This window comes from Lytechinus variegatus, chromosome 2 (assembly GCF_018143015.1).
Source record: "Lytechinus variegatus isolate NC3 chromosome 2, Lvar_3.0, whole genome shotgun sequence".
NCBI lineage: Eukaryota > Metazoa > Echinodermata > Echinoidea > Temnopleuroida > Toxopneustidae > Lytechinus > Lytechinus variegatus.
Window position 1 is genome coordinate 47,708,209 of NC_054741.1, and position 14,326 is coordinate 47,722,534.

The following is a 14,326-nucleotide window of genomic DNA, read 5'->3' on the forward strand; positions in this document are numbered from 1 at the left end:
GTCCTGCTAAACAAGAAGCCATATTTCTACCCACCTGTATATTTTTACACTTATACAAGTTTTGTATTATTCTGTTATATCAAAATAATATGAATAGTGTAATAGATGGGCTGCACACTAACAGCTGCGTGATGGCCAGGGATTTGACCTGATCAGAAAAGCAGGGTAAAAATAGCAGAATTATGTTATGGATGGTATAGTTTAACATGACATGAATCATAAAAATGGAAATATCTGATTATTTCTAGAGATCTACACTGTATGGTAAATCCATTAATAATGATCTTCATTTTTATGAGTGGTAAATTTTAGAGTGAAAAAGTTTCTGCAATTTGCTAGTGACAAAACTAATAACTTGATAATGATTTCATTCTGAAGCTGACTCTTGGGAAATTTTTGAAAATTTTAATGATTCCCCTTAGTAAAGCAGTCAATATTTGCATAATAGAACACTTCCTAGATAATATGAATTTTCAACAAAAATAATACATGTAGGCCTGTATAAAACTAGAAGCATGGTAATATGTCTATGTTTGATTTCATTATGAGACTTTTTAACGATAGTCTCATGCCAAGTCTGGATTGATATATTCTGTCTTGAGACTGTCCCCATCTTTCTGCAAGCTGAGATGCCTGTTTTCTTCACTACTAGTGTTTTGTTTATTCAACCAGATCAGATGAAAAGCTGTAGTCTTCAATTTCAGACCAGACTAATCCCTCTTACAAAGATGGGATCAAATTTCACCATATTGCCTCATCATGCACTTGAGTTCTTATTTTGTAATTGATACATTAAGGCCCCCACAGTGAAAATCGAGCAGCGCAGATTAGTACAGTATACAAAAATCATCAAAAGCGATATCCAACACAGTAAACCAATGACAAATGGTAAATACACGGGGCTCAGAGGGCAGTTCACCACCCACCCTCTCTCTCTCTCTAAAAAAAAAAAAAAAGAAAGGAAAAAGCCAAATCAATTTTTAATTTTCTTTCAGAATGGAAAATATGTAAACATACATGTATGAAATAAACGGAGGTAGAAACTATGACACTTAGAAGATTACATTAATTTTCCTCTGATTTATGCATTTATTACAATTTTTTGTCAGTAGGCCTATACAGTAGGGCTGATATGATATAGTTCAAGGGGTTTATTAGAAAGCTTGCCAAAGCAGTATTTGCATGCAAAATATAACAAATAGTGATGGATAATTGCAGGAAGCTCTTCTGCATGGTTTTATTTATGGTACTCTGAATGAATACTACTATCGACTGGTTGAGGTGCTGTTCAAATCACAGTCATGGTATACATGTACATGTAGCCTATTAATTATATCCAATGGCTCAATGTATCATCTCATGACCACCCCACTACATCAGTTTGAATGTTGGACTGCCAAGTTGAAGTGGAGTATTTAGTTTACATCTACAGACCTTTTTAAAAAACAAAAGATTCATGTACACTGTCATGAAAGCCTTGAATGCACACCAACTCTCAATAGTTTTGAAAGTATTCCTCATTTTTAAATTCAATTTGAATTCACAAATATTGTCAGTTTGTTTCTTGTGGAAGGAACTTTTGCTGCATCAGTTAAGCTCTCATTCTGACATTAGTCTTTGCCCTCTAATGCGTACATACATAAAATTAAGATTATAATGAATATTCAGCTTAATCATGAGATTGCCAGACCTATCATTTCAGTTTGATTTTTTTTTGGTAAAACCAGAGGTTCAAGTAAAGGGAATAATTAGTGCAATATTGAGTCTGCTTCACAAGACTAGTCATTCAAGGCAGACAGACCCCAGGTAGAATCGCACATGGCTGCTCTTACTACAACTGTATCTCCCCTCTATCTCGAGAGGAAACTATTTAGTGCACAAGCATATACGTGGGGTCATGCCGCGTTTTGCTAATGTCAGTTATGTTGCCCCCTTCTCCTACTGCCAGCAGAGGTGATGTCGTAGAGACGGTCGCGTGGGAAGTAATTGGGTCATTGGATAGCGGCACTAACGATCAATGCACTATTTGGTTTGTGGTGATTTTAGGACAGCCCTTTGGTGGGGATGATGATCTTGTTCCAATAAAAACAATGATTACAATCACCACATCAATATTACATTCATCATGTCAAGTTTTAGACCCATTAAGATATCACTATGGACTGTGCATTATGTGAGGTGTTTACAGTTGAGCCTGAATCTGAAATGGGCTTTAATACACCTAAATGCTAAAGAGAGAAAATAATATACAGTAGATAAGGGCGAATTTTATGATGGTTTAACAACAGTTCATGTTTACTTCAACTCTGTTTGACTTTTGTGACCTTTAATTTAATTTGAACTTTCTTCAAGTTGTGCCATCTTCAATTCTTTTTTTCATTTATCCCACAGTTGCCACTGTTGAGTGTTAGTGGAAACATTTGATTGCACTGTTAGACCTATGCCTTTCCTCTCTCCCTTTGAAATCTAACATGATTGTGCTTTCTTAATTGGGGTATATAGAACTTTGGAGGTGCAAAAGGTGCATTATATTTTGATAAAGGAAATTGAAAACCTGTACAGCTCAGCAATTACATTTTGGGCATTTATAATGTCCATTCTATTTGCATAGGAAGATAATAGGGTTTATGTCCACTACGTCTGATGCCGTTTCGTCTAATGACTATGTCGTCTAATGCTGTTTTGCCCCAAATAATTTGGTTAAATAGCCGTTTCGTCAATTAGTCTTAATGGTGGGTAAAGTGGCAATATCTTCAGTGTGCTTTATCTAGAGCTGTTTATTTGTATGTGAACATGAATATCCGGCTTCTATTTCAGTTTAATTAATAACCTAGGCTTGTGCTGTCATGCCCTACTTTCTGTTGGTCTACGTGAGCTCTCATTCATAAAACAACTTTTACAACCCACTGTGGTCTTGCCTTCAGGCTTGAACCTTTTGATGATTATCAACGTCATAGGCATACTGGCATAGTATGATTTAAAGAAGAGAAAGGGCTGTCTGTGGGGATAGGTTTCCACTGACTTATCACAGTATTTAGAGAAAGATAGAATCAAACAATAATATAGTTCTCCTTCTAGGGTCTTACAATTTTTTTTACAGGCAAAGAAAAATTTCATGACAGCTAGTATTGAGGGTTTGAGGCTAGTTGGGTTAGGAAGTTGAGATATTTATTTTTTATCAGTTAGAAAGTGAAACATCCATCAATCACTTATGGAATTTTCCCTTAAACCACAGATAATCTTGGAAGATGATACATTTTCTATATCGGTTACCTTTCTAATTTTCCTGTTTGTCATTAAATGATGCCAAAATATGGTAAATGTATTAAAGAAATAATAAATGGCTAGTCCAGAATCTTGAAGGGAGGGTACCATATTACGTCTTAAAATTGTAGGAAATGAATTGAAAGTAATGATAAAACTACATGTAGGTAGCAATTTTACTTCTCATGTACATCAATGTGAGGTGTGAATCATATTTATTCATTTTTATATTTTAGATCTGAACAGACCTTGACTATGATTGATGTTGTAAGCCCATTGAAATATTGAAGAAAGAAAATAGTCAATGGGTTATGAGGGGTTGACTGGAAGTTCACATCGCATGCCTATTGAAGTTAAAAATTTTGAGTATTCAAAGAAGTGTCAGAATTATTGAATTCACTCTTTCGAGTACATAAGAAGATTTAGGTTGTCCTACATTTGAAACGTACAATAAAGAAAATGCTGACTGGTTGCAAATTCAGACTTTTCTGTAGTTTGTAGTTACGTTCAGTTTTATGAATGATATGAGACCGAACAAATTCTGCATATTCAGTGATTATTCTCATTAGTCAGCTCTTTTAGTGGGAGATTATTAAAAGAATTCTGATGCTGTTGCATTTTGATTGTCTTCTCTTAATACAATTTAGTCTATGTGGAGGTTGGGAAATATCTTCAATAAAATCTACACTGACAGAGTCTTATTGGTCAGTATTTCTGGTAGATGTAGTTTATTTAAAATATTACTAAGAAAATCTAATGATTTTACTTGAATTATGTATGAAAGATGGCAAATAATGTATTGATTCTTATAAAGTTATATATTTTTGTTAATAATTGCAGTAACTCGGCTGGATATGATGTTAGCTCTGAGGTGAACAGTGAGGGGTCATCGATAGACAGTGGCCATGGATCAAGGGACTCCGGGGCTAGTGCTAGCCCTGCGGCTATCTCTCAAGCACCGGGAATGAAAGAAGGACCGGTCATGTACCAGTTTGAATTCCCTTCAAAGCTCTGCGGTAGACTCATCGGAAAATCGGTTAGTAGTAGCATTAATAGCAGTAATAGTAGTTACCAGTAGTTAATTGGGGCGATTGGTCCATTTGAAGCCATGATAATGCTTCTTACAGTTACTTCTTACTTCTTAATGTTCCTACTGTTGCATCTCTGTAATGAATATAATGAAATTTTATTTTCCAACACCTTGAAATAATTTGTAAACACATTTCTTTATATTGTACATTAGTATTGCACAGTATGAAATCAAAGAAATTCAGTAATGAAAAATTGTTCGTTATTTCCGAATCCATTGATTACTAAGTCAATCATTGCGCGGGATTTTTTTTTTTTTTTTACACAACTACGATGACCCTTCTGATGAAATAAAATCTTAATTTTTAACTAATTTCAGTATGATTTGAATTAATACACTTGGCTATTATCGTGCAGGTGTTGGCAACGTGAAAGGAAAACTCTGCCTTAAAAGTGATGATGCATTGACTGCTATAACTACCACATCTCTCAATGACCTATGGTAATATTTATAGATCATTCTATTTACACTACCTGTTGTTGAACCCAGTTGATGGTAGGATATTTGTTCCTTTGTTGACTTACTGAATTGCATGTTTGACACCCATCTCTTGTATTTATTTACAGGGAAAGAACATTCGTGAGCTGAAGGATAAGACCGGAGCCAAGGTCATTCTAAAGAATGTCCCGTACAGCACCACCCATCAGATCTGTGTTGTAGAAGGTATTCTTTAAAGCTTGAAAATTGTTCTTTGACCTTCAAGCAATTTGGGCGACCCGCTCTTTGTCAGATTTAAAGATAAATGCCAGTTTAGGTAACGATCTCAAAATGAGTTTGTACAGAATCCAATAAAATTACCACCCAAGTATTTGTATGTATAAATTAAAAAAAATGTGTGCCAAATGGCTGTGGAAGAAAATGTGTGATTGCTGAGAAATGAGCAAAATAAGCACAGAATTCCATCAAATGTTTGGGTATTTTTCCAAGCAATATTAATACACTGTCCCACATATGCTTTTCTGTGTTAGCGATCATCAGAATAATCACTTTTCAGCTAAGATTTTGTGATTTCACAAAGATAAGTTTACATTAAGTTTACCAGATCTAGATCTATGATACCCTGGGGCGGTATTCTGAACATTGTCTTTTCTCCATATTTTATCTTATCTCAGAGATATGACAAAATCGGTATTCTGGTGGATGTCATAACTTTTGTCACAAAAATTGTCATAAATTTTGTCTCTTCTCTTTAGCGCGCAGCAAAAATACGCGGCTTTAAATGCGCGTAATCCTTTTATTCAAGCAAAAGATATGACAAAAGTTATGAGTTATGACAGGGGGTAGCAGTCATAAATTTTGTCATATCTTTTAGTACCAAATATCCCGATACCCTGCCGACTGAATGTCAAGCAAACAATTATATTATTTAGATTAGATTGTGGTATTAGTTTCACTCATCTTCCATGACAATTTTCAAAATTATTTTTTCATGCTACAATTAGTTAGGCCCTACATATTTATTCCTCCTTTTTTCTCTGTTTTCCTTACTTTTATACTTCTCCTCTAAAATTCTTCACAGCTCCCTGTCTCTCTTTTTAATTAAGCGCATCAATATACGCGTAGTTGCGCGATGCCAGCAACTGTTTGGGGGATACGCCCTACCTGCCACGGGGCTTTCCTATTGGCTAGAAGGGCTCCAACTGGGAACTAACGATGATTTTGATTGGCTCGCTTCCGAAAAGATGGGTGGGAACTTTGAGAGATATGACAGGGAAAAGACAATGTTCAGAATACCGATTTGTGACAATCATAGCGGTGTCATATCTCGGAGAGAAATTACAAAATTTATGACAAAAGTTATGACAGAGTTACAGAATACCACCCCTGATTTCAAAAGATTTTCTCACAAAATAATTGTTTGCTGCAACCTCTTTCTTTGACTATAAGTGATACTCCAATATAGGAAAATTGAGCTGGTTCATTGTAAAACCTTGCCAAGGTCATTTTCTGCTGCACATACTGAATGTTTCTGTATGAGCTGTATGTCACAGTAACTCTTGCATTTTTTAATACACCATTGTTCAATTTTTAGGAGAGGCCTAATTTTCCTTGGAAATCAACAAATTTTTCCTTGATCAATGTAGATAGCACGCACCTAGAGGGAGAATTGAAAAATTGAATTAACTGAACAATGAATCTCAATTGCTGGAATTCAAAGTTTTTTTCACTGGCTTTCCTATTGGCAAGAAATGAGAATGTCCATACTTTGGTTGCAACTAAGGTGCATTTAAAAGGCACTGAATACCTCATGTGAATTGTTGTTTAATAGGAATTAGATTGATTAAATGACAAAAAGTATTTTTTGAATTATTTGAAAAGTACTAACAATACTCTATGAGTGTGCCTCCATTAACTTTTTAAATAATGTATATCGAGCCAAAGACCTAGAGTCATTGTATCAGTGTACATACTTCATGCTTGAACTCTTCTTAATTGGAGAACTCAGCACTGAACAAGAGACATGCCCTGCATAATGATTTCACTTGCTTTTCTCTTTCTTCTTTGAGTGGCACTAATTCCATATTCCTCACAGGAAAGGGCTAATTGCTGGCTTCTCGAACCTGGGACTACAAATCTTTAAAGCATTTCTAGGGGGGATAAAATCCAGTGGTAATGCTTGAAATGGATTTTGTACCCTGGGTATTGGTGCATCTTCATTACAATATGAATGGCATTAAAATAACAACTTTAATAACAGTGGAAATTTAAGATGTTTACAGACTTCTATCTTGGAAAGAGGGATTATTTGGTAAGGAGAATAATGCCTTTACAATTAGCAGAGGGGTTGCCCCTGATGAATTTCAACGGAAAGAGCATTCTTGTTAACATACACTTTCCAGTCTTTCTATCTACCCAACCCTATCTGAATCTGTATCTCCATTTTCCTCTCCATGGCCCTTAACACAGAGATTAGCAATTAACTGCTAATTTGAAAGAGCAATTGTGGTCGGTTCTCCGTCAGTATACTGAGCGAAAAGCACATGCAACAATGATTCTGATAGGCCAATTATGGGGCCCATGTCTCTCTTCTTACACATCTTCCATTCTTTTTTTTAATCTGTTTTGAAAATATCTTTGTTCCTCTGTTTCTGTCCGTCTCCTTCTCACCCTCGCTTATTTGTTTTCTCTACCATCCCTCCAGTTCTCTCCATTCTATTGTTCCCCTTATCCAGATTGGACGTTGATGTTTGGAAGCTCCCTTTCCCAAAGCTAACCTAGAGGGCCTCCTGACTCCTAATTCCTAATCCAGTGCCAATGTGGTTTGGAGATGAAGAGGATTGGCAATGGGTTAGGGAGTGGGAGTCAGGAAGCCCTCTATGTTAGCTTTGGGGAAGAGAGCTTCCATACACCAACATACTGTTCCCCTCTCTCTGTTTCTACCCCCTCCCCATCTTGCTCTCACCCTTCCCATTTCTCTTTCTGTCTTATTCTACCAGTCTTTCTTTCTCTCCATCTCTCTGTCTCTTTGTCTGTCTGTATCAGTCTGTCTCATGAACGCTCATCCATATTGCTCTCTGTCATTCCAGGCTTGAGAGGGGAGGTGGATGGAGCGCTTGCATATATCAAGAAGAAGTTTCCCAACGTGGACCTCAGTAGACGGGCCAATACACAGCAACAGAAGAAGAACAAGACACCGGATATGACACAGGTTGGCCAGCAAACTCTATGGCCCGAATTCACAAAGGTGGTTTTGAAACCCACGGTTGAGTCCATGGTTTATGCAGATTTCCTGTATAAATTATGCTTAATTTACAGTGTAAGATGAAAAATGTCCAATGCTGATGCGCGCTTTTGCACAGTGTGCCAAATTGACGCCTGTTGCCGTGGTTATCCACGCTATGTTATTAATGAGTCCACTGTTTTGAATGAGTCCACTCTTCAAACAGTGGAATCATGAATAAAATAGCGTAGATAACCATGGTAACAGGCGTCACTTTGGCGTACTATGACATAAGCACGCATCAGCATGGGAATTTTTATACACGCGCCCGATACGCGATATCCGTGAGTTTTCAAAACCACCTTTGTGAATTCGGACCTTTATATCTGATTCTTGGCATCCTGAGACCTGTAACATAAAGTTTGGAGAATGATCTTTGGGCTGATTTGCATGGTTGATTACACAGAATAATCAATGCGGGGCCCTGTCTTTAAGAGTTATGATTGATCCAATCAATCGTAATTCTATGGAAATCCATCAGAGTCATAATTTTTTTCTACAGGTAATTTGCACAATGTTCTTTGTAAACACAGAGAAGCACAGTGAATTTTCAAGAAAACGATGAATGCATGAATATAGATCATAGCTAGAAAATATTTTGAATAAACATGAATAATAGATGTCGACGTTGATGGCCGTCCATAGTTGCGATTGATCTGATCAATCGTAACTCTTTGTAAGACGGTGTCCAGGGGCCCGTTGCAGAAAGAGTTGCAATCAATCGCAACTCTGAAAATCACGCGCAATTTGATTTTCGACCAATCAACAACGCGCATTCGGGACTTGCGCATGATTTTTAGAGTTGCGATTGATTGCAACTCTTTCTGCAACGGGCCCCTGATCAATCATAGAAATAGCCCCATGATCAATTGCTTTATATTACAGGGTACAGCTCCTACTTGTGTCCGAAGTATATTTGGTATCTGCAGGCGATAATATAGTTGGTAATCATTCAGATTTGTAGGGTTTGTGATTTTGTATCGGTAGTTACATAAACTTTTCAATATGGTAAGATAGCAGCTCATAAATACATCATAGGGGCAATCGTACAACCATTGAAGGGCATTTTACTATCAGTGACAGGGCATTGTACAATGAGCGCTCGGGCAGCATATGACATCTGTATGATCTCCTTTCGGCCTCTGTATGGCTTTGTATTTGGCCCTCTAAAATGCCTAACCCATGAAATAGTAAAGTTACTGTAAATAGTGTAAAAATAAAAATGTTAGCGAAGCCACCTTGAATCGTAGACTGTTCCAACATACGATGATCATTGAGAAAGTTCACTAGGTATAAATGATTGTGTTGGCATGAGTTTAATTTGTGGAGGCCATATCTTTAATTTTGAACATTCATGACATTCATTTTACCTTGAGAGACACCCACCAACATTCTAATTGCCAGTGTGGTTTTGGAGGACTCGGCAACCAATGCACCAGACAAATCATGGTCTTACGGTTCAGGATAACGTGATGACACAGTGGTAGACCAACATGAATTGTGATTTAACATTTTGTTTGTTCTTCTCTTTCAGCTACACTTACCAGAAGAGACACCCAACAACATCCTAATCTCCAGTGTTGTTTCTGGAGGCCATATCTTTATTCAGCAGCCAATGCATCAGACATATCAAGGTCTGAATGTTCAGGATAATCTGATGACACAGATCTACCAGCAAGCTGACATGACTCCACAGCTCCCAAGACCCATTGAGAGTAAGAGAACTTTACAGCAAGAAATCACTTTATAAAACTTGACTATCTTTAAGAAAATTAAATGCTCAAGTGTCGAACCTCATCTTACAGGACAAGGACCTTTGCATCTGAAGTATGTGTTTTGGCAAGCATACAATAAAAGAAGAAAAGGTCCCGTCAGTTCCTTTAAATTATGACCAAAAAAAGAAAGAAAAGGCATCAGAATTATTGGAGGCTGTATACCATTACATGGGATATTTTTCTCTTTTTGCATGGTGTCGTGGCTTCATATTTGTTAGATTGGTGGAATTTGGACGCATTATTTCTTGATAGATTATGTTAAATGAAAAAGTGATTTTCTCAGAATTTGAAGTAGAGGCCTTGTCAGTCGATTGAGATATGCATTTTCATATTGCTAATCTGGCTGTTCTTATTCTGGTTCTAATTAATGGCTTCCCTCTAAACCAATCTCCTTTTGTTTTTCTTCATCCACCCAAGAGACGGAAACAAAGCAGTAAATTTTATTCTGTTTGCTTTTCATTTTGAGCAAATTTTTTGTATAAAAATGGCCAGATTTTACTTTCATATATAACTTTTACAAATAGGCGCCACTCACGACAGCTAGATGAGGTAGGGTCAGCTGTTTTGGATCAGATTGAATATAAAAGATATATTGCAAAAGAGGCAGAGTCGATGATACTGTAAGATACATCAAACGGTAGCAGTTATTGAAGAAAAAAAAACATTGTCCCCTTGTGACAGAAATGCCAGTGAATCTCATAGACACATGTACTAATAATCAACTGAATTTTCAACCTTTTTTTTAATATTTAGTTTCATGAACTAATGACAAGGGGCCCGTAACACAAAGCTTAGCAATGAACTTAGAACTTTTTTCTATGATTAATTGCAATGACTACAGTATACAATCAGTCGTGTAAATAAAGCATGTGATCAATTGCTAACCGTTGTGTTATGGGACCCTGGTCAGCATTACACAAAGCTTAGAAAGATGATACAATTATTTTGTACCATTTTCTGCACATAATCAGTGTAATCAATTATTGAAATCAATCATTGAAAGGCTCTATAGTCATCTGCTGAATTTTGTGTTAAGGGGACCTGGGGGTGTTTCACAAAGTTTAAGTATGACTTGAGAGTCGCACTTAAATATCGAGTTGCATATGATATGAAAGACTTGACCGCATTGGTCAGATGTGTCATGAGGACGCGCACTAGTGCATATCTATCGATAAGATTGTACATTGCATGTCATGTATGTGTCGGCATTTAAGTGCGACCTTAAATCTTAGTGAACCCCCCCCGTATCAAAATTTATCAATACAAACTGTTGTTGAATCTTTCAAGATAAATATGCCTTCAACTCTGCTTTTTTTTCTTCACTCTAGATGGTGTAATCTGTGCAGCACCAGTAATGGATGGCTGGTACCGAGCCCAGGTGGTTGAAGTCGGCCATGAGACCGATGAGGTTGATGTGCGGTTCCTGGACTATGGAGGCTACGCCAGGGTGGAGGCCTACGCCTTGAGACAGATCAGATCAGACTTCCTGAGTCTTCCCTTTCAGGCCACGGAATGCTACATGAGTAACATTGCACCTCTTCCTGGTAATAATGAGGATAATATTGAGGTTTATATCCACCTGGGACCCGTAACACAAAGCTTAGCAATGATCGTAGAACGTTTTTCTACGACTGATTGCATTGACTACAATGTACAATCAGTGTAAAAATCAATTTAATTCAATTCAATTTCAATTCAATTGTTTTTTCCACTATCAATGTCAATTCCATATTTACAACTATGACATAGTAACATATAATCACATTTAAAGTATACACAAAAATTGATAACATTCTATAATTAAAAGACAAAATCAAATAGAGATATAAATATTTTAAAGGGAGGGAGGGCCAACTGAAAAGCAGAGCTTTTATAATGTAGCCCGCCCTCAAGTGTTGATTAATCGCTAACCTTTGTGTTACGGGACCCTGGTCTACAGGCAGTTGATATACTTCTGAGATAGACAGGTCTTATTGCCATTTTCTCTACACTACATTTGGTCTAATACCCATGTAGTCTTATTTCTAATGAAAACAGGTGAAGCTGAATTCAGTGAATCATGTAGTAGCATCTTCACTGAGCAGCTAGCTCAAGAGTATTAGTTTGACGCAAACAACCATACTAACTTGGATTCTGCCTTACATGTTTTACATGAAATACTGTATTGTATTTTCATATCTAACATTCTCCTTTGTCGTTTGCAGGTGAAGCTGAATTCAGCGAATCATGCAGAATCTTCATTGAACAGCTGGCTCAGAGTATTGGTATGATGCAAGCAACCATAACTGGATACTCGGTCGATGGAATCCCATTCATTGAAATCTTCTTCATCGACAGCTATGGCAAGGTAAGTAGATGTCATCTCCTTTTCCCCTTTGTCCTCTCTTGTTACAGATAAAGATTAAACTAGGCGAAATTATAACTTTTTCCAAGATAAATGCTTTATGTGTTCTCAGAAATCCTCTGTAATCGCTTTTCATGAATGCACAGAGAAATTTATATTCATGACTTATTTATTTCCAAAACAATGATGCACATACTGTAGCCAATGGCTGGAATGAATGGATTTACACTATGCAGTAGTTTAAATGGAATGCAGATGGAAGAGCATTCTTCAAGATGCCAATGGAAATTTATTCATAAGTCTTATGGGTGTTTCAGAAAAGCTGTCAGCGCTGCTTCAATGGGTGAATGCTGCCATGATTCCAAATTACATAGTGGGTTGTTTTCCATTTGTGAGAGATTTCTGAATAATTAAAGATTATTTGAACCAAAGCTTATTTACAAACTGATCTGTTATTCCCAGTATGCTCAAACAATGTCAGTTATGTTCACTTCTAAAAACTTTCTAAAGAGACACTTGATCATTTCTCATTCCAACACAGTCGCAGTCTCTGAACAAGCAACTAGTAAACCAAGGTCTTGTATCCTGGTACGAAGGCACAGAGGCAGCAGAACCCAGCCCGGATGCAGCCTCGGTAACAAACGGAGCCCTCTATAGCTCGGAGACATTAGTCAGACCAAGCTAGGATTAGAGGGGTGGTATGGCAAAATGACATTTTGAATGCTAAACGCAAGGATACGAGACACGAGGATGAGAGGAATGCGCGATTATTATTTTCTCCCCTCTTGTAGAATTCTTTGATTTTTGAGTTGCGATGGAATGAATGGCTTGTAAATGCAGGAAGAAGGTGGATGATAGCAGGCACGTTGATAGTGTGAGGATGGATGACTTCCCATTGAAACACCAGTGAAGACATTGTCTTTTGATGAAACGATTTGGATGCCGTTCTTAGTGAGGTGATCTTTTAACCCCTCTGACACCGTTGGTCTCGACTAAGTTTGAATATGTGCCAGCTACTGCAGAAGACCCTGTTCATCCCAAACAGTAATGTGTCCATCAAACCCAAGTTAACTTTGTCAGATGATGTATGGAATTGAATGGATAAAAATAAGAGGAGGGATTGGAAAGAATAGGATAGGAGAAAGATAGTGAAGTTGTGTTTTGGATTATTTTGGGGGGATGGATGGAATACCCAGTTCAGATATATGGCAACCAATATCTTTTGACAGTATGTTATGTTCTCAAAGGATCATGACTTGATCAGTTTAAAAAGTGAAGTATGACTTAAGGAAAATGATGGTCGGACGTACAAAAAGGTGGATCATTTTATGGAATTTCCCAGCAGTTATCTGTGTGTCCTCAAGTGGAAAAAAAACCCATTGCATTTCTGTGTTTCAATAACACATCTCAAGGTGCAGATCCATTCTTCATTTATTGCTTATAGGGCATCTAAACTTCAGATGTTCGTGAATTAAAATGTTAAGACAATATTTCGATTCCTGTTCCTTTACGCCAATGAAAATATGGTTGTTGTGATCCGCTTCAGTATGTCATTCTGAATGACCCCCCTCATGTGAAGGTACAAATGGATGGCATTACATGATTTGAGAACTAGGTTGGAACTAACTCCTGATCACAAGTTAATGTTTGGGCCAATGTTCATCTCCGAATGTGAATAACATTTCATTATGTGTATAACTGTTTATTATTGGTATCGTTATCTTCCAAAGATAATCTTAGTATCACTGCCGGCTTCTGTACCAAAAAACAGATATACTCTTTGTATACTTCAAGTGCCATTGAACGCAGAGTTCATATCATCTCTCTTGAGGCAAGGTCTATGAAACATCTCTCATGTTTCTTAAGAAGACAATCTTTAAGTAAGGAGCGGTGAATACATGGAGTCCTGAAAAGCTCATTCAAGTGGTGGCCTGGTTCTGGGGATTCACAGGAGGAATTGTGGCATGTGAGAACATAAGAATAACAAAAAAACTTTTGATTTTGTGCTTGGCTTTTTGGCTAGAATGCATTAAATCACTTTAAATTTGTGAAAAAGGCTAGAATTAACCATTTTCAAGTCTTTATGTTAACACTCTTCGTATTGCTTGTGGCAATCAAAAATTGAAAAATAA

General features: G+C 37.1%; 1 protein-coding gene across 1 annotated transcript in view; it reads left to right on the forward strand.

The window, feature by feature from the left end:
- Positions 1–13,483, forward strand: part of LOC121408202 (A-kinase anchor protein 1, mitochondrial-like) — a 45,232-nt gene extending 31,749 nt beyond the window's left edge. Inside the window, exons 3-9 of the mRNA XM_041599585.1 lie at positions 4,105–4,300; positions 4,921–5,017; positions 7,882–8,003; positions 9,610–9,790; positions 11,179–11,394; positions 12,055–12,197; positions 12,736–13,483. Coding sequence (XP_041455519.1) covers positions 4,105–4,300; positions 4,921–5,017; positions 7,882–8,003; positions 9,610–9,790; positions 11,179–11,394; positions 12,055–12,197; positions 12,736–12,879 — 1,099 coding nt within the window. The 3' untranslated portion in view covers positions 12,880–13,483. The remainder of the gene's footprint in view (positions 1–4,104; positions 4,301–4,920; positions 5,018–7,881; positions 8,004–9,609; positions 9,791–11,178; positions 11,395–12,054; positions 12,198–12,735) is intronic.
- The last annotated feature ends 843 nt before the right edge of the window (positions 13,484–14,326 follow it).